Consider the following 20,205-nt stretch of genomic DNA (forward strand, 5'->3'; position numbering starts at 1 on the left):
CCTTGGCACCATTCTGTCTCCGAGCTGTGGCGTCCCGCGTGCTGACACGCCGGATCTCATCGGCCCCTCGTGATGTGATCGCAGGGAGATGATGGGTTACTACGGCAGTGGAGGGGCAGCCGAAGGCTGTTATTAGTCCTGTGGAGCTCATCCCGAGGCTGGCCGTCCTAAGAGAACCCTGCACTAGTATAGCAGTATATAGTATGAGCTGCAGACTCCTGCAGGCCTGCGTTCTCTAAGAAGACTTGCAGAAAAATAAATAAAATATATATTATACTGTTTAACCTTTCCCCCTTCCTTTTATTCAGCTGAAACATTAAAATGTGAAAAAATAAGCTCATTTGGCCACTTCTTTGTCTGAAAAAGTCAGATCTATTAATATATGAAATTCTATGATCTGCACTAATAAGCGCTGGGAAAAAAAGAAGGAAAAAAGATTTTTGATGTTTTATTTGGTTGTTCACTTATCTAAACCCCCCCTTACATTAAAAATCATCAACATGGTATGATTATATTCTAGGGCTCCGTACAGGTCCATCAGTAGTAGAACAATACAAGGTTCAGGTTTTTAAATCTATATATAAAAATAGAACCTGAGTTTGATATTGCCATATATTCTACTGACCTGAATAATATCGCAAAGTCATTTCTACTGCATAATAAATATTGTAAATAGAGTGGATTTTTTTTCCCACTTGAAATGTTTATTTTTTTTTTCTCATTACTTTAAAATGAATGGTGTCGAGCATGACTATAAATCTCCCCCTCCCCCCCACCCCCAATAAAAAAAAAAACAAAAAAAAAAAACAGGCCCTCATATGGTTGTTTTGATAGAAAAATTAAAATGTTATGGCTCTTAGGAAGGAAATAGCGAACGCACAAAAAAAAAAAAAAAAGCCTGAATTCTTAAAGGGTTAAGAGATTTTGCAGCCAAACAAAGATACAAGTAAATGGGCGTTATATAGGAATTTCCATAACTTGCTAACATAGTTCTGTATGATCTGCTGTATCCTGGGTCCCGGCCATCCGGCTACCGCTCCTCTTCTCCCTGCAGGACACTGTGTGCCTCCACTAAGTTTGGTTCTGTTTGGTACTTGTGGGCTTATTTTGGGACTAGGCCTACAATGAGGCCATTTGCCAAAAGATGCACTTCTGGGACCCAATCCTAGATTTATCACAGTAGCCCATTTTGAGGCTATGTGCACACATTGCGTATTTGGCTGCGGATCTGTTTTCCATGCTGTTTACAGTACCATATAAACCTATGGAAAACCAAATCTGCAGTGCACATGCTGCGGAAAATACAGTGCGGAAACATAGCGTTGTACAGGCAATCTTGCCTTGTGCAGGCATGTACTACGGAGGACAGAGAATGGACTTCAATCCAATATTGCAGCCAGCGGGTAAGGAAAGGGTGAATCAAACACCCGAAAACCCCGCCTCCATGGCTGAAGATTGTTCCCTCCAAATTCAGGTGACAGAGTCCCTTTAAAGAGTTTGTCCTCTTTTTTTTTTTTTTTCTCCTTTGTTACCCTTCATGCTTTTACAGATCACCCGCTTTGTCTCCGATGCTGCAGGATTCTCTGGTTGCAGCGGTGACCTCCTGTCGACAGCGCTGCAGCCAGTCACTGAGCTCAGCTGCTCATGCTATCTACATCGACAGTGATTTCAGAGTCAAAGCGACGCCACCGCTGCAGCCAGACAGACACCGGGGAGGAGAGCTTGCACTCGGTTTTTATTTTAATTTTTTTAAATGTGACAGTGACTTTAAGGCGAAGAATCCAAATCCAAAGAAGGTTAAATTGACATATATATATATATATATATATATATATATATATATATATATATATATATATATATATATATATATATATATATAATTGTCCAAGGGTCACTTCCGTTTGTCTGTCTGTCCTTCTGTCACGGTTATTCGTTGGCTGATTGGTCTCGGCAGCTGCCTGTCATGGCTGCCGCGACCAATCAGCGACGGCCACAGTCCGATTAGTCCCTCCCCTACTCCCCTGCGCTCACTGCCCGGAGCCCGCTCCATAATCCCCTCCACTCACCGCTCACACAGAGTTAATGGCAGCAGTAACGGCCCTCGGTGTAACGCACTCCGTTACCGCTGCTATTAACCCTGTGTGTCCTCAACTATTTACTATTGATGCTGCCTATGCAGCATCAATAGAAAAAATGTCATGTTCAAAATAATAATAAAAAAAAACCTGCTATACTCACCATCCGCTGCCTTTCTCGCTCCTCTCCACGCTCCCGGGACCTCTCTATTGCAAGCGGCAGCTTGCGGTCCCGTCCCAGGGCTGGTGTGGGACAAGGACCTGACGTCACGGTCATGTGACCGCGACGTCATCATAGGTCCTGCTCACACCAGCCCTGGGACGGGACCGCAAGCTGCCGCTTGCAATAGAGAGGTCCCGGGAGCGTGGAGAGGAGCGAGAAAGGCAGCGGATGGTGAGTATAGCAGGACTTCAACGGGCCTTCGGAAGGTGAGTATATGTTTATTTTTTTATGTCTCTGTACTACGTGGCTCTGTGCTGGGCAATATACTACGTGGTTCTGCTATATACTATGTGGCTGGGCAATATACCGTACTACGTGGCTCTGCTATATACTATGTGGCTGGGCAATATACCGTACTACGTGGGCTGGGCAATACGTGGCTGGGCAATATACTACGTGGCTGGGCAATATACTACATGGACATGCATATTCTAGACCAGGGGTCCCCAACTCCAGTCCTCAAGGCCCACCAACATGTCATGTTTTCAGGATTTCCTTTGCAGTGCACAGGTGATGCAATTATTACCTGGGCAAGACTAAGGAAATCCTGAAAACATGACATGTTGGTGGGCCTTGAGGACTGGAGTTGGGGACCCCTGGGACTCTAGACTACCCGATGCGTTAGAATCGGGCCACCATCTAGTCTATATACATAATTGTCTAAGGGTCACTTCCGTCTCTGTCCTTCTGTCACGGTTATTCGTTGGCTGATTGGTCTCGGCAGCTGCCTGTCATGGTTGCCGCGACCAATCAGCGACGGGCACAGTCCGATTAGTCCCTCCCCTACTCCCCTGCGCTCACTGCCCGGAGCCCGCTCCATAATCCCCTCCGCTCACACAGGGTTAATGGCAGCGGTAATGGCCCGCGGTGTAACGCACTCCGTTACCACTGCTATTAACCCTGTGTGTCCCCAACTATTTACTATTGATGCTGCCTATGCAGCATCAATAGAAAAAATGTCATGTTCAAAATAATAAAAAAAAACAAAAAACCTGCTATACTCACCATCCGCCGCTTTTCTCGCTCCTCTCCACGCTCCCGGGACCGCGTCATGGCAAGCAGCAGCTTCCGGTCCTGTCCCAGGGCTGGTGTGGGACAAGGACCTGCCGTGACGTCACGGTCGGTCATGTGACCGTGACGTCATCATAGGTCCTGCTCACACCAGCCCTGGGACGGGACCGCAAGCTGCCGCTTGCAATGGAGCGGTCCCGGGAGCGTGGAGAGGAGCGAGAAAGGAGGCGGAGGGTAAGTATAGCAGGACTACAACGGGCTATAGGTGAGTATATGTTTATTTTTATTTTTTAAGTCTCTATACTACGTGGCTCTGTGCTGGGCAATATACTACGTGGCTGGGCAATATACTACGTGGTTCTGCTATATACTATGTGGCTGTGCAATATACTACGTGGCTCTGCTATATACTACGTGGCTGGGCAATATACTACGTGGCTCTGCTATATACTATGTGGCTGTGCAATATACTACGTGGCTCTGCTATAAACTATGTGGCTGTGCAATATACTACGTGGCTCTGCTATATACTATGTGGCTGGGCAATATACTACGTGGCTCTGCTATATACCGTACTATGTGGCTGGGCAATATGCCGTACTACGTGGACTGTGCTATATACTATGTCGCTGGGCAATACGTGGTTGGGCAATATACTACATGGACATGCATATTCTAGAATACCCGATGCGTTAGAATCGGGTTACCATCTAGTTAAAAATAATTGTCCACAACATTTCATAATTGTGTTGAAAGACCCAGGGTGTTGGTAAACTAATAAATATTGCATGGCCACCTGTTGGGCAGCTTCGTTGGTGACTGTTGTAGCCACCAATTGGCTGCTGTGGCCGGGTTTTTTCCGAGCCTGATGGCCTCACTATTTATCTTGGTTCTTATGAAGCTTGACCTGTGTAGCCAGCCAGCAGCGGTCCCATGCAGGGGACTGGCGGGGACCTCAGTACTGAATGTGGAGGAGTGTCGCCAGTTCAGCAGATGAATGGGATATTTTCGTTTTGTGCCACCACACTGGACCTAATGGCAATTTCATGAATTGTTGTGGATAACTCCTTTTTAAAAGCGGTTTTCTGATTTTTGGAGAACCCATCTTTACCCCGGCAGAAGTAATTAAAAAGGGAAAAAGCAGGCAAATTATGCTGCAGTCACCCTCCCCCGGCTCCAGCGCTGAGGTGTATAACACCAGTTTTCATGAATATGTTTTTCTCGCATTCTCTCTTTGACATCTTTGGTGCGTTCTTTCTACTTACAATGTCCTTTCCCCACAGTGTACAGTTGTGTCGCAGCCTCAGCGAAAAAGGACAAGAAAATGTGACATTTAAAGGTAAATGTTTAGCGTTTTACATGGCGGCGGGGTATAGTCACTTGGTGGCCACATGCTCCTGGTTATTGCTCGTCTTCATCGTTTCGCAGCCTACACGGTGGCTTCCTCTGCTCACTCTCCTTACAGAAGGACTTGGCATTTATCAGTAGCACATACAGGAAGGAATATTCCGCCCTCCTGGCAGATAAGGTTGATTGCCTGAAATTGGCTGTTCAGCTTTTTGCAGTTAGCCGATGAGACCAGAACTGAACACCACTGATCTAACAAGGGCGTTCTCCAATTTCATCACAAAATGCACTTTTACTGACCACCGCAGTCTCGGGATTATGCGGCCCCTTCATGACGGGCGTCTTCAGTACTTACACTGTGTACAGAATTATTAGGCAAGTTGTATTTTGATCACATGATATGTTTTATACATGTTGTCCTATTCCAAGCTGTTCAGGCTTGAGAGCCAACTACCAATTAAGTAAATCGGGTGATGTGCATCTCTGTAATGAGGAGGGGTGTTGTCTAATGACACCAAAACCCTATATAAGGTGTGCTTAATTATTAGGCAACTTCCTTTCCTTTGGCAAAATGGGTCAGAAGAGAGATTTGATGGGTTCTGAAAAGTCCAAAATTGTGAGATGTCTTGCAGAGGGATGCAGCAGTCTTAAAATTGCCAAACTTTTGAAGCGTGATCACCGAACAATCAAGTGTTTCATGGCAAGTAGCCAACAGGGTCACAAGAAGCGTGGGAAAAAAGGACGGAAAATAACTGCCCATGACTTCAGGAAAATCAAGTGTGAAGCTGCCAAGATGCCATTTGCCGCCAGTTTTGCCATATTTCAGAGCTGCAACGTTACTGGAGTAACAAAAAGCACAAGGTGTGCAATACTCGGGGACATGGCCAAGGTAAGGAAGGCTGAAAAACGACCACCTTTGAACAAGAAACATAAGATAAAACATCAAGACTGGGCCAAGAATTATCTTATCCCTCCGTCAGGGGCAACTGATCTGACAGGCGCAGCTCACTTAGACTACTTTCACACTAGCGTTTTTTTAAATCCGTCACAATGCGTCGTTTTGCAGAAAAAACGCATCCTGCAAAAGTGCTTGCAGGATGCGTTTTTTCCCCATAGACTTCTATTGACGACGCATTTGCGACGGATTGGCACACTTCGTTGTGCAACATCATGAGAAGTGCAGTGATGAAGATGACTCATCTTCATCACCGCACTTCTCATGATCCATGCCACTCATCTTCATCACCGCACTTCTCATGATGTTGCCTCATTCGCGCCACCAGGCCTTGCATCTCTTTGTTGCATCGTTTGCATTTTGCACGCATGCCTGCCTTACCGATAGGCGAAGGAGCTTCATTAAAATATTCCCAAACTGGGTCTCTTTTACGGCCTGCTGCCATTATAAGGAAAGAATGTAATTATCCTCAGATCATACACACAAACAGATCCAGACTTGTCTGTCTGTGGCTATGCTGCAGTATTGTGCTCAAAGTTTCACTTTCATTTTCTTGTCTGCTTGCCCTTCCTCCTCCTCACACTTAGATTCACATTCTTCTTGTGTTGTGCAGATCTATTCCACTCCAAACAATCAGAAACATATTGCCTAACTTCTTGGACTTGGCACTGAAGGGGTTGATTCTGTATTCATAGGTTTGTAGAACAATAGGATTAAGGTCTTTTTCTCAACTCTGTTCATGTTCTAACATTTTTGCCGTGAAGAAGAGGCTGGGACCTCTGCGGAGTCAAATTCAGTTTTGAGAACTGCGTAAGTAAAGCGAAGCGTCTGTGATAATATAGGAGAGAAACTGCCCACTAATCCTACAGAAACCTCTGGAAGAGCATGGCATTGTGAATGTTACACATATACAGCCTTTATTCTACTGAGTTAAACAACTCAGCTTTATCTCATGATGGAAGAACCTTTGGATGGTAAAATATTTTCCTCAAAAAGCAGTTTATTGAAAAAAATCCGATTTAAATAAAAAAAATCCGATTTTTTTTTTTTTTTTTTTTTTTTTTTTTTTTTTTTTTAATTTATTTATTTATTTTTTAAAAAAACATTAATTTTTATCCACCCTGCTTGATGATGAGACAGACCCCTTACAGCTAGAAGATTTAGGGGAAGAAAGTGGCATTGATTCAGAAGATGATGTGGAAGAATGTCCAGATGTGTCTGATACAGATCAAGATGGAGAGAGTGAGGAGGATACTCAAGACATAGAAACATATTACTTTTCTGGTTATTAAACATTTCTTTTTTTTACACCTGATTGTGTATAATCATTTATTACATTTCTATTAAGGTAACTGATCACTTTTAGAGCATTGAAATTTTTAAAAAAGTAAAATATAGCCAATTTTCTAGCCTGTGCCGGACAGACGCAATGCCCCTAAACTCGTTATGAAACCTATTGCCCCTGACGGAGGGTTAAGACTGACTTTCCAAAGGTTTTATGGACTGATGAAATGAGAGTGACTCTTGATGGGCCAGATGGATGGGCCGAGGCTGGATCAGTAAAGGGCAGAGAGCTCCACTCCGACTCAGATGCCAGCAAGGTGGAGGTGGGGTACTGGTATGGGCTGGTATCATCAAACATGAACTTGTGGGACCTTTTCGGGTTGAGGATGGAGTGAAGCTCAACTCCCAGACCTACTGCCAGTTTCTGGAAGACAACTTCTTCAAGCAGTGGTACAGGAAGAAGTCGGTATCGTTCGAGAAAAACATGATTTTCATGCAGGACAATGCTCCATCACATGCCTCCAACTACTCCACAGCGTGGCTGGCCAGTAAAGGTCTCAAAGAAGGAAAAGTAATGACATGGCCCCCTTGTTCACCTGATCTGAACCCCATAGAGAACCTGTGGTCCCTCATAAAATGTGAGATCTACAGGGAGGGAAAACAGTCCACCTCGGAGCAGTGTCTGAAGGCTGTGGTGGCTGCTGCACGCAATGTTCATCGTAAACAGATCAAGCAACTGACATAATCTATGGATGGAAGGCTGTTAGTGTCATCATGAAGAAAGGTGGCTATATTTGTCACAATTTTTGGGGTTTTGTTTTTGCATGTCAGAAATGTTTATTTCTAAATTTTGTGCAGTTATATTGGTTTACCTGGTGAAAATAAACACGTGAGATGGGAATATATTTGGTTTTTATTAAGTTGCCTAATAATTCTGCACAGTAATAGTTACCTGCACAAACAGATCTCCTCATAAGTTAGCCAAATAAAAAAAAACAAAAAAAAAACACCCCACTCCCAACGTCCAAAAATATTAAGCTTTGATATTTGAGTCTTTTGGGTTGATTGAGAACATAGTTGTTGATCGATAATAAAAATAATCCTCTAAAATACAACTTGCCTAATAATTCTGCACGCAGTGTAGTCGAGGCCCCTTTGGCTTTTCTGACCTGCAGCAGACATGATGAGTAGTCAGACATCAGCTTTCGGCAACGTTAACACATGCACACTGAGTGGATGAGCTGCCTGTAGAAGCCAAGATCATTGTTAGTTCATGGAAATGAAAGAAGAACTCTGATGTCACATATGATCCAGCCAAATTCATATCATGAAGGATTTTGTGCAGAGAAGTCAGTTATTGGGATTATTGGTGAAGCTCCGTGTTCTCGTACTCATGGCGGACGGTGCAGGAGCTTCCTGCTATGTCCATGGAGTAGACTGCTCCCTACATCTAGACAGTCAAGTACATCCTGTTAGTACTTGTCCACACAGAGAATATCACATGAGTCCAATTGGTGCATGTGTGACCGGACCCCAGTCGTCAGACCTGGGGGGTGTGGATGGACATTAATAAGACCTGATCATGTTGCTTGGTAAAGGGCCCTCTCGTCTTCGCGTGCTGCTCGTACAGGGCTGGACGCCTCCGAGCAGGCTGCTCACCGGTGCACGGACAATGGTATTACTGGTGACGAAGCTCAGGGGGTTATTAACCGTTCTCAGTGATGGCAACAATTGCTGGACTTCTAAAGCCTCCTGTTTATCCCTTGTGCAGTTTTTATTTTAATCCATTTTGTTTTGCATTATTTATTATACATTTTCTATATCTTGTATATTTTTTTCTTTCATGCGAATGACACCAATGTGTTTTCCTGTGTACTAGATATCCAGCAGGCTCTATATGAGCTTGCCTGCCACGTAGTTAAAGGAAATCTGAAGCAGGACCAGGCTGCCGGAGTGCTGACCGATATCATAGTAAGTGACTGTGTCTGGCGTTAGTTCTACACAGCTGTCTGACAGTGGGGATAGTAACGTAAATGTCATGTGAAATTGGGGGTCTATTGTGCATTGTAGTGATGGGACTTGGGAGGAGACCTGGTGGAGAAGGGATGTCTGGCTGGCCTCGATTATAGGGAAAGGAGAATAGTGCGTGTGGAATAATTAGGGATTAGGAAAGAGGTGATAGTAGAAAGGAGGGTAGAATGAAGTAGGTGCTGGATATCATGGAAGAGCAAAGATAAACCAGAGCTGAATTGAGAAGGTAGTTTGGTTAATGGTAGATGACGGGAAGATGTAGTAGATGAGAAACAGGTAAATGAGGTGGAAGGACTCTTGTATTGGGGTATGAGGACAGTGAGTGATGAGGGGAAAGAGGAATGTCGCTAAGGTCCCTTTCACATGTCTTGAAATTTCCGGTACTGGAAAAACCAGTAGCGGTGCCATCCATGTGAACGCTTGTGCCATCTGTTTTACACGTACCTGAATTGATTGCAGAATAGAAATTACATGTTTAGGTGTTAGATGTGCAAAGATAGAGAATATATAGATATCAGTGAGATATATAATCAGTGCTTTGTGTGTGTCGTTTATTGTACCGTATATACTCGAGTATAAGCCGACCCCCCCCCCCCCCACCCCAATTTTGCCACAAAAAAACTGGAAAAACTTAATGACTTGAGTATAAGCCTAGGGTGGAAAATACAGCAGCTACCGGTAAATGTCAAAAATACAAATAGATACCAATAAAAGCAAAATTAATTGAGACATCAGTAGGTTAAGTGTTTTTGAATATCCATATTGAATCAGGAGCCCCATATAATGCTCCATACAGTTTATGATGGGCTCCATAATATGCTCCATATTAAAATATGTCCCATATAATGCTGCACAAATGCTGATTATGGCCCCATAAAATGCTCTATACAGTCATTTGCCCCGTATAATGCTGCACAAACATTGCTTATGGCCCCTTAAGATGTTCCATACAGTCATTTACCCCATCTAATGCTCCACAAACGTTGCTTATGGCCTCATAAGATGCTCCATACAGTCATTTGCCCCATATGCTGTTGCTGTGATTAAAAAAAAAAAAATCACATGCTCACCTTTCAGGACCCCGACACTTGCTATACTCACCTGCTCCTGGTTCCACTGCCGCCGGGCCCCGCTGTGTCTTCCATCCTCTGCACTGACGATCAGGCAGAGGGCGGCGCGCACTAATCGCGTCACCGTGCCCTCTGACCTGAGCGTCAGTGCAGAGAACGGGGAAGACGCAGCGGCGGTGGAACGAGGAGCAGGTGAATATCGCTCACTGCTTATACTCACCTGCTCCTGGTGCGGTCCCTGGTTCCCCCGGCGCCGCAGCTTCTTCCTGTAGTGAGCGGTCACATGGTACCGCTCATTACAGTAATGAATATGCGGCTCCACCCCTATGGGAGTGGAGTGGGGTCCATATTCATTACTGTAATGAGCCGTACCATGTGACCGCTCACTACAGGAAGAAGCTGCGACGCCGGGGGAACCAGAGACCATGCCAGGAGCAGGTGAGTATTATTACACAGCTGCTCCTCCTCCTTCCCTGCCGACCCTGGGTATGACTCGAGTATAAGCCGAGAGGGGCAATTTCAGCCTAAAAAAATGGTCTGAAATTCTCGGCTTATACTCGAGTATATACGGTATATGTATTTAGCTAAAAAATGAATAAATAAATGAAAAAACGACTTGGGGTCCCCCCTATTTTTAATAACCAGCTAAGTTAAAGCAGGTGGCTGTGAGCTGGTCATCTTATGCTGGGTAGGGCCCAATAACCATGGAGCTTACCCCCTATTAATATCAGCTCACAGCTGTCGGCTTTGCCTCTGCTGGTTATTAAAAATGGGGAGACCCAGGAAAAAAATGACGTGGTGTCCCTCCTATTTTTATTAACCAGCAAAGCAGACAGCTGCAAGATGATTGCAATAGGCTGGAAAGGTATATAGCCTCCAAGTGGTTACCGTAATACATAGCAAAATAAAGGGATTTAAAAATTAACTTTTATTGCCATTATCTTAAATTTACAGTAATCTCCATGAGCAAAGTGAGTGGTATAATAGTTTAAAAAAAAATGTTCTACAAAGCAGCACCTATTGCTAGGTACTAGATTGCATTACTCCATATGTCATGCAGATCAATACCATATACATAGCAGGTTTGAGAATCTGCCAATGGATAATGTATTATTATTATTATTATTATTATTATTATTATTATTATTATTAGTCTGTCCTTGGATATTGGCCCCTTCCCAGCCTAATGAGACCAGCCTTCCCCACCCCAGAAATGGTGCGTTCATTAGATGCGCCAATTCTGGCGCTTAGCTTTTGGCTCTTCCCGGTTGCCCTTGTGCTGTGGCAATCGGGGTAATGGGATTGAGTGGTTGATGTCAGCAGCTGGCTTTCATGAAGCCCTTTGGTTAGTAATCTAGAGGTGTCTGTCAGACACTCCCATTACTAACCCTGTAGTCAAAATAAATAAATGCACAAAAGCCCTTTATTTGTAAAAAATTGCTTCCCGACAATTTCCCTCTTTCACCCATTTTATTAAAAAAAAAAAAAAAAATCCCGCCGCTTCGCCGTAGTCCACATGGAGGTACCACGACGATTCCAGTCTTCTTCGTCTAGTGTATGGAGCCCCTTTCTGCGACCAATCCGCCATAGACTGGAGCGGCAGCCAACGCCGGATTTCTGTTCATCGTTCCGGCTCTTACTCTGCCATCTGTGTGACCTGACGGCTGTGAACTGCGGTAACCTTACTAACTTCACTGCTTGCCACAGCAGCTGGGTTCTTGCGGTGTTCAGCCGGGGAACCCGGCATCGGCTGTTGCTCCAGCCTTCAGAGCTTCATTCTCTGAATGGGGCTCCATACGCTGGGATCGTCGTGGGACCTCCATGTGCATTACGGTGAACTGCCGTGGATTTTTATTTTTTTAATGGGTGAAGAGGGAAATTATCAGGGCGTGCCTCTTACAAATAAACAACTTTTTTGTCTTTTATTTCTTTTTAATACTAGCTAGTAATAGGGGTGTCTGACAGACCCCTCTTCATTACTAACTCCAGGGTTTGATGTCCGCACCAGCTGCTTTCATCAACCCTGCAATTACCCCGATTGCCACCGCACTACAAGGCTAAGCACCAGAATTGGACCATTGCACCATTTCTGAGGTGGCTGAGGGCCGGTCTTATTAGGCTGGGAAAGGGCCAATATCCAGGGACCTTCAGAGCCTATTAATATCCTCTGTCTGCTTTGCCTGTGATGGTTACTAAAAATAGAAGGAACCCCATGTCACTTTTTTCTTTTTTTTGCATGTACAGTAAACCACACACGGCATTAATTGTCCATCTCGGGGGTTTATCTAGCCGTCTATCTATATCTTTGCACATCTAACACCTAAACATCTGTCATTTCTATTGTGCTTTCTATTCTGGTACGTGACACACTTTGTCATCCGTGTGTGGGACGTATTGACATCCATGTGTAGGTTACAGGGTCGTTGTGGACAAGTGTGCAGCCCCACAGATTATAATGGGTGTGTGTGCGTGCGTGCGTGCATGCGTGCGTGAAAACTGTCCCCACTCGTACTGGAGACACTGACGTGTGAGGGGCCTAAAGCTGTATGTGGGTACCGGTATCCTTGACAATCTAGTAGTGATAGGTTTCAGTGTGTCTAGAAAAAAGTTCAGGGGTCCATTAAGTTACATTTATAACGTTGTGACTCTAAGAATAAGATGGTATGGTAACAACAAGTAAAGTATTGTGTATGGGGTCGTCTCTTCCCTGATGGATGAGAAATGGTCAAAATAACATAAAAATGCATTGCTTGCAGATCTCAAATAATGACAACACCAGTTCATAATCATTTAGAAACAACAATACTAATGTTTTTTAACTTCCTGGGAAAACAGTAGATTCCTTCTGCAACATTCCCCAACTCTGAGGACTGTTTTTTCCAGCAGGACAATGCGCCATGTCACACAGCTAGGTCAATCAGGGTGTGGGTGAAGGACCACCTCATCAAATCCCTGTCATGGGCAGCCCAATCTCCAGACCTGAACCCCACTGAAAACCTCTGCAATGTAATCAAGAGCAAGATGGATAGTCACAAGCCATCAAACAAAGAAGAACTGCTTACATTTTTGTACCAGGAGTGGCATAAGGTCACCCAAAGCAGTGTGAAAGACTGGTGGAAAGCATGCCAAGACGCATGAAAGCTGTGATTAGAAATCATGGTTATTCCACAAAATATTGATTTCTGACCTCTTCCTGAGTTAACACATTAGTATTGTTGTTTCTAAATGATTATGAACTTTTTTTTTTTTTTTTTTTGCAGCATTTGAGGTCTGCATTTTTTTTGTTATTTTGACCATTTCTCATTTTCAGAAAATAAATACCAAATTTATTGCTTGGAACTTCGGAGACACGTTGTCAGTAGTTTATAGAATAAAAGAACCATTTACCTTTTACTCAAAAATACACCTATAAAGAGAAAAATCAGGCAAACGGAACATTTTGCAGTGGTCTCTCTTAATTATTGCCAGAGCTGTATGTCTGACACACATTGACTTGCATTGATCTTCAGCCCTCCAGCGGTGTGAGACTACAGCTCCCAACATGCCTGCCATCCTCTAGCTGTCAGGGAATGCTGAAGATCGTGTTTTCACAACCGCCGGTATTGCTGACACTCCGACTCTTTCTGTCGATGCTGCTCATCTCAGTGGAGCGATTCTTTTGTATAGAAACAGTGGTGTAAAGTGTCACTTGCAGTGTAGGTGGATTGTTAGTGGGTTTGGTGCAGAGTTCAGGTTTTGATCTAATCCAAACTGATCGAGGTGGAGGTTATTCGGCACCAGCTCTTCGTATTGAAGCATGTAGCTTTTTCCATGTTCGGAACAAATCGGCAACCAGCAGCACTTATTGGTGGTTCACAACTAAGCAATCAAATTATTATTATTATTATTATTATTATTATTTATTATTATAGCGCCATTTATTCCATGGCGCTTTACATGTGAGGAGGGGTATACATAATAAACAAGTACAATAATCAAATAGAAAATGGCACTCGCCAATACTGCAACATATGTGTTCTTTAATCCATTAGGAGTGCAAACAAGATGGCAGGCCGGGAGTGGGCAAGGAGATAAAGCGGGACAACGGCCGTTTCACGCTGTCAAGGCGCTTCTATCGTCCAAATCATTTGGACCCGTACAAGCTCCTTGACTGCATGAAACGGCCATTGTCCCGAACTAATCAGAAATCCTACTCGAATCCTCAGTGTGTGAACTGGGTCAGATTCTACACGGACTCTCCATTCAGATTAGCCCCAGTGGATGAGGCCCCACAGTAGGATCCATAATGGGTTATATGTGTGGAGCTTTGATTTGTTTGCAAATGTTCTTATGTCAAATGTTTTCTTTGTGTCCAGGACTTAAGAGAGGACATGCCATCTATACTAGCGGATGTCTTCTGTGTTTTGGGTAAGTGTTTAGAGATGAATAATAAATATTTTTTTGAAAATAAATGCTAAATGTTTCTAAGATTGTCATTATGAGACTATAAATGTTAGGCCATGTTCACACATTCAGTATCTGTAAGCCAAAACCAGGAGTGGGTGATAAATCCAAAAGTGGTGACGTGTTTCTATTATACTTTTCCTCTGATTGTTCCACTCCTGGTTTTGGCTTCCAAATACTGATGTAAAATGCTGACCGTGTGAACGTGGCCTAACAGAAACCTATTGGAGGATCCCCAGACAGCGGAGGATTGAGATTTATCTTACTGTATTGCCTTTTCCCATAGGCCACAGTCCATGGTTTAAAAAAGATATCTACCCCCCCCCAATGATTTTTGTGTTTAGACGTCTTATATTGCGTTTACCACCCAAAAGAGGTTTCAGGGAGGATTCACCCAGTATTTTCAGGGGGTGAGAGAACTGTATCTCCTGATTTCCGCTACGCTATGTGCACGGTTGTATCCAGCGTGGCCAATGCTCCCTACACTCAGCCACCAGTAAGGCTGGTTTTACACTTGCTGTGTTTTTTTTCGGCCCTTTTTTTGCGGCCTCGTTGCATTTCTATGGGGCCGCAAAAACTTGTAGGAGCGCCGTACGCCGTAAGGTCCGTTTTCTTTATCGCCTCTCATTGGGGGACACAGGAACCATGGGTGTATGCTGCTGCCACTAGGAGGCTGACACTATGCAAATAAAAAAGTTAGCTCCTCCTCTGCAGTGTACACCCCACCGACTGGCATTATACTCTTCAGTTTAGCTTAGTGTCAGTAGGAGGTGGACATGGGTCTTTCATTAGACCCTTATCTACCTCAATGTGCGTCGTTTTCTTTCAGGTTTCCGGAGGGATACAGGGTGAACAGTCACACCTGTAGTCCCACAATACGGACTATGAGTACGGCGTGTACTGCCACCACGTATCCTCATAGATCCCTCACCAGGACCATGATCCTAGCACACAAGCGTGCTCAGATGTCCGGTCCTGGCTCCGTCCCCCACCCACTCGCCTTCCAGAGCCTGTCGGTCGGAGGAGACGAGGACGTCCATCTCCAGCTCCACGGACAACTAATATCTTCCATGTTTTTAAGGTTAGTACGACGGCGTGGGATGTTAGGTGAGTATTTGGTGCTCCTTTTCAGTTCTTCTTAGGGGGCCTCTTGGATTCCCTACCTTATATGCTACTTTGTGCAGCGCGCCTTACAGGCAGCCGCGCTGCTATTTCTGGTCTGGGGACAATTAGGGACACCACCTTTTGCGCGGCGGCTCTGGTGTCCGGCCACGCTGTTTTCCTCACGGAGGCGTTCGCTCTTCCCTCTGCGGCGTGACCACCCTTCTGGCAGCCGCGCCGATCTTTTCTCGGCGGTCGTATCCCTTTAGGTGACTCGCGGCCGCGGTCCTTCCCAGCGGCCGCGGTCGTCCCTGCGGCCGCCGGCTTTTACTTTAGGCCCCAGCTCTTCCCGGGACCTACTTCCGGTGCCGGTTCCGGCGCTCCTCTTTACATGCGGCGGCTGCCGCGCCTGTCAGACGGGACGCCGCATCCTTTCCTTTGCGCAGGCGGACTTACCCGCACACATTTCAGCGGTCACCGGCTTCTAATTTAGGCCCCGGCTTCTCCCGGGGCCTACTTCCGGTGCCGCGCTCCGCCCACTTCCTGTTTCATCGGGCAGGCTTTTCTCCCGCCCGACATACTGTGCCTGCTCATCGGCGCCCCTCTGTCTTGCTCCGCCCCCTTCCTCCAGGGACAGCGTCTGTGTGTGCTCACCGCTTCTCAGCTGCAGGAGCTCACGCAGCGCGCCCCACACCTTCGCCACTGCATCCTCCGTGGGCACAGAATCTGCGCAGAATCCAGCACCTCAGGGCAGGAGTTCTCCACCGACAAGTGGGACATCTTCAGGACCGGGTCCGTGAGTAGCTGCACTGCAGACTGACACCCCCCTCTGCCCCACTGTCCCCTAACCCACTGGCATCTTCAGGGACCTCTCAAAATGTCTACCTCTAAAGGGGGCCGCTCTCGCCCCCCTATTTCTTCTTCTTCTTCTGCCTTAGTCACGTACTTTGCTTGTTCGTCCTGTAACAGCAAACTTCCCTCAGGTCAGTCCTCCCCGCTGTGTCAGTCCTGCAGCAACCCGATTGTTCCCACCGCCTAGGATTCCCCGGCTGTTCCGCCCGAGAGTGATCCCCCCCATCCCAGGCTGGGCCGCCTCTCTGTCACAATCGGTGGCCGATTTAACGCGGGTGTCTCAAACCCTGGTGTCAGCACTGGATCGGTTACCCCTGCAGACCCCTGCCGTGGCCAGCGGGTCGCAGGAACCGCCGCCCGAGCCTTCCTTGATAAGCCACAAAAGGTCCAGACAGGAACGTCGGTCTGAGTCCTCTTCGCGCTCCATCTCGCCACTCGGCCCTCCCCTGCGGGCGGCGTCCCCTCGACCCTCCTCCCCTGAGTCAGGCGAGGCACTTTCTGATGCGCCCTCGGAGGATATTTCGGAGCTGGATTCTAACCAAATCGCCACCATGAGGGAGATGGTCCAGAATCTCATTGTGGCAGTAAACCAATCTTGTGGCATCAAGGATCCCTCTACGGAACCCGCAGATTAGGCGGTTTCGTTTAGACGGGCCAAACCACCTTCCAAGTTTTTTGCTCCTCATCCTGAATTCGAGGAAATCATGTCCAGAGAGAGAGAGAACCCCACTAGGCGTTTTCAGAGGGGAAAACGCCTGGGTGTGTTATATCCCTTTTCTCCAGAACTTACCGCCAATTGGACGGTCTCTCCATCGGTGGATCCACCTGTGTCCAGGCTGTCCACCAACACGGTGCTTCCTCTGTCCGGCGGAGCATCTCTGAAGGACTCTAACGATAGGACTATAGAATCCTTTGCGAAGTCAGCTTTTGAAGCGGCTGCAGTGGCTATTTGCCCAGCCTTTGCTTCCACTTGGGTTTCTAAATCCATCTCCAAATGGGCCAGAGAGCTCCGTCGAGGTATCCTGGACGGGGCGCCCCCCATGCAACTAGCGGAGCTTGCCAACCAGATTTCCCACGCCGGTGAATACCTGGTCTCTGCCTCCCTGGATGTCGCGTCTTGTGCGGCTCAGGCCTCCAGCAATGCCGTTGCCATCCGCCGCACCGTTTGGCTCAAGACCTGGCAGGCGGACTTATCTTCTAAAAAGTCACTCACCGGTCTGCCCTTCCAGGGCTCTCGTCTCTTTGGTTCCCAGCTGGATCAAATTATTAAGGACGCCACCGGGGGTACAAGTTCTCTTCTCGCCCAGGCTAAGCCCCGTCGCCCTCCTCCTAGACGGCAGTTTCGCCCTTTTCGGCCGTTTCGTCGCTTCGCTGCGTCGAACTCCTTTTCCCAGCAGCAACAGAGGCCACAGGCACGGCAAGAGAAGAAGGCGGTGTCCTTTAGGCCCACTCCGTCCTGGCGTCCTCGCTATTCCCAGGGTAGATCCTCCAGGCCCAGGGCTGGAAGATCCACCTCTGCATGACTTTTGGCAAGACTCCAGCCCAACTCCCAGATTGGTCGGCTGCCTTCTCCTTTTCAGGGACGTCTGGGTTTCTGCAGTAGAGGACGCTTGGGTCAGGGAAGTTGTATCCTCGGGATACAAGATAGAGAATTCGCTTCCAGACCCCGGGATCGTTTCTTCCAATCCCATCCTCCAAGAGATCCCGCTCTTGTTCCGGGCTTCTTCGCAGCCATCGCTTCTCTGCTCAAATCCGGGGTAATCGTTCCCGTCCCAGAAAAGGAACGGTACACGGGTTTCTACTCGAACCTCTTTGTGGTACCGAAAAAAGACGGCAAGGTTCGTCCCATTCTGGACCTCAAATTGCTAAACAGGAGAGTTCGCCTGAGACACTTCAGGATGGAATCCCTTCGTTCAGTAATTGCGTCCATGGAGGCTCAGGAATTTCTATGCTCTATAGATATCCAGGACGCCTACCTACATGTCCCGATATTTCCCGGACATCACCGTTTCCTGCGCTTTGCAGTGCAACGAGATCATTTTCAGTTCGTCGCCCTGCCGTTCGGTCTCGCAACCGTGCCAAGGGTGTTCACGAAGATCATGGCGGCGCTGATGGCCATCTTGAGAGTCAGAGGCTTGGTCCTTTTTCCATACCTCGACGACATCCTCATCAAGGCTCCGTCCTGTGCTCAGGCCCACGAAAGCCTGTCCATTGTTCTCGACACCTTAGCCCGTTTCGGGTGGCTGGTCAACCGGAAGAAGTCCTGCCTTATTCCTTCTCAGCGCATCATTTTTCTGGGCATGCTTTTCGACACTCGTCAGACCAGAGTCTTCCTTCCCAAAGACAAGAGATCCACTCTTTGTCGGGACATACGCTTGCTCCAGGGTCCTCGGCCTCCCTCCCTCCGTTCGGCCATGAAGGTTCTGGGGAGGATGGTAGCTACATTGGAAGTGATTCCCTTCGCCCAATTTCATTCGCGACCCCTTCAGCAAGCCATTCTGTCTCAGTGGGACAGGTCTGTCTTCTCCCTGGATCGGCCGATCAGACTCTCTTCTCGGGTCAAACGGTCCCTCAACTGGTGGCTGACGTCATCTCTCATCTCCCAGGGCAGGTCCTTCCTTCCAGTTCACTGGCAGGTGGTGACAACGGACGCCAGCCTGATCGGCTGGGGTGCGATTTTTCGCCACCTGACGGTTCAGGGCCGTTGGTCGTCGCAGGAATCGACTCTGCCAATCAATGTCCTCGAGATTCGGGCCATCTTTCTGTCCCTCCGCCACTGGGAAAGGATCCTCAGGGGCCTTCCAGTCCGGATCCAGACGGACAACGCCACGGCTGTGGCATATGTCAACCATCAGGGGGGGACCCGGAGCTCCTTGGCCCTTGCCGAGGTATCCAAGATCCTCCTTTGGGCAGAGGCAACAGTTCCAGTGATATCCGCGGTGCATATCCCCGGCTTGGACAACTGGGCCGCCGACTTCCTCAGCCGCGAGGGCCTCGCGGCAGGGGAATGGTCCTTGCATCCGGAGGTCTTCCATCAGATTTGTCTTCGATGGGGGACTCCGGATGTGGATCTCACGGCGTCTCGGATGAACAGGAAGGTTCCGCAGTTCGTCTCCAGGTCCCGCGATCCTCTCGCAGTGGGCGTCGATGCTCTGGCCATTCCTTGGTCACAGTTCGAGCTGCCCTACCTGTTCCCACCCCTTCCATTACTTCCCAAGCTGTTGAAGAAGATCAAAGCGGAAGGGGTGCCGGTCATCCTGATCGCCCCGGATTGGCCCAGGAGAGCTTGGTTCGCGGAGCTCGTCAACCTTCTCGCGGACGCTCCCTGGCGCCTTCCAGACAGGCCCGATCTGCTGTCCCAGGGTCCGATCTGCCACCCGAATTCTCGGTCGCTCAGTTTAACGGCGTGGCTGTTGAGACCGCGGTTCTAAGAGCGTCCGGCCTTTCGGACCGGGTGATTCACACCATGATTCAGGCTCGGAAGCCTTCGTCTTCCAGGATCTACTACCGCACCTGGAAGGCTTACTTCCGTTGGTGCGAGTCCAACCGCGTTCCACCTATGGTTTTTTCCCTGCCTTCTCTTTTGGCCTTCCTTCAGGCAGGACTGGATTCGGGCCTGGCTCTTAGCTCCCTGAAGGGTCAGGTCTCTGCGCTTTCCATCCTCTTTCAGAAGACCTTGGCCTCTCGGCCACAGGTTAAGACCTTCTTTCAAGGGGTAGCCCATGCTGTCCCGCTGTACAGAGCCCCTGTGGAGGCTTGGGACTTAAACCTGGTTCTGGACGTTCTGAGGGTTTCTACCTTTGAACCTCT

General features: G+C 47.4%; 1 protein-coding gene across 1 annotated transcript in view; it reads left to right on the forward strand.

The window, feature by feature from the left end:
* The window catches only part of THOC2 (THO complex subunit 2), a 166,844-nt gene that overhangs the window by 1,439 nt on the left and 145,200 nt on the right, over positions 1-20,205 (forward strand). The window contains exons 2-4 of the mRNA XM_069747183.1: positions 4,596-4,651; positions 8,778-8,869; positions 14,355-14,406. Of these exons, the coding sequence (XP_069603284.1) occupies positions 4,596-4,651; positions 8,778-8,869; positions 14,355-14,406 (200 nt within the window). The remainder of the gene's footprint in view (positions 1-4,595; positions 4,652-8,777; positions 8,870-14,354; positions 14,407-20,205) is intronic.

The sequence above is a fragment of the Ranitomeya imitator genome, chromosome 2 (genome assembly GCF_032444005.1).
Source record: "Ranitomeya imitator isolate aRanImi1 chromosome 2, aRanImi1.pri, whole genome shotgun sequence".
Lineage (NCBI taxonomy): Eukaryota > Metazoa > Chordata > Amphibia > Anura > Dendrobatidae > Ranitomeya > Ranitomeya imitator.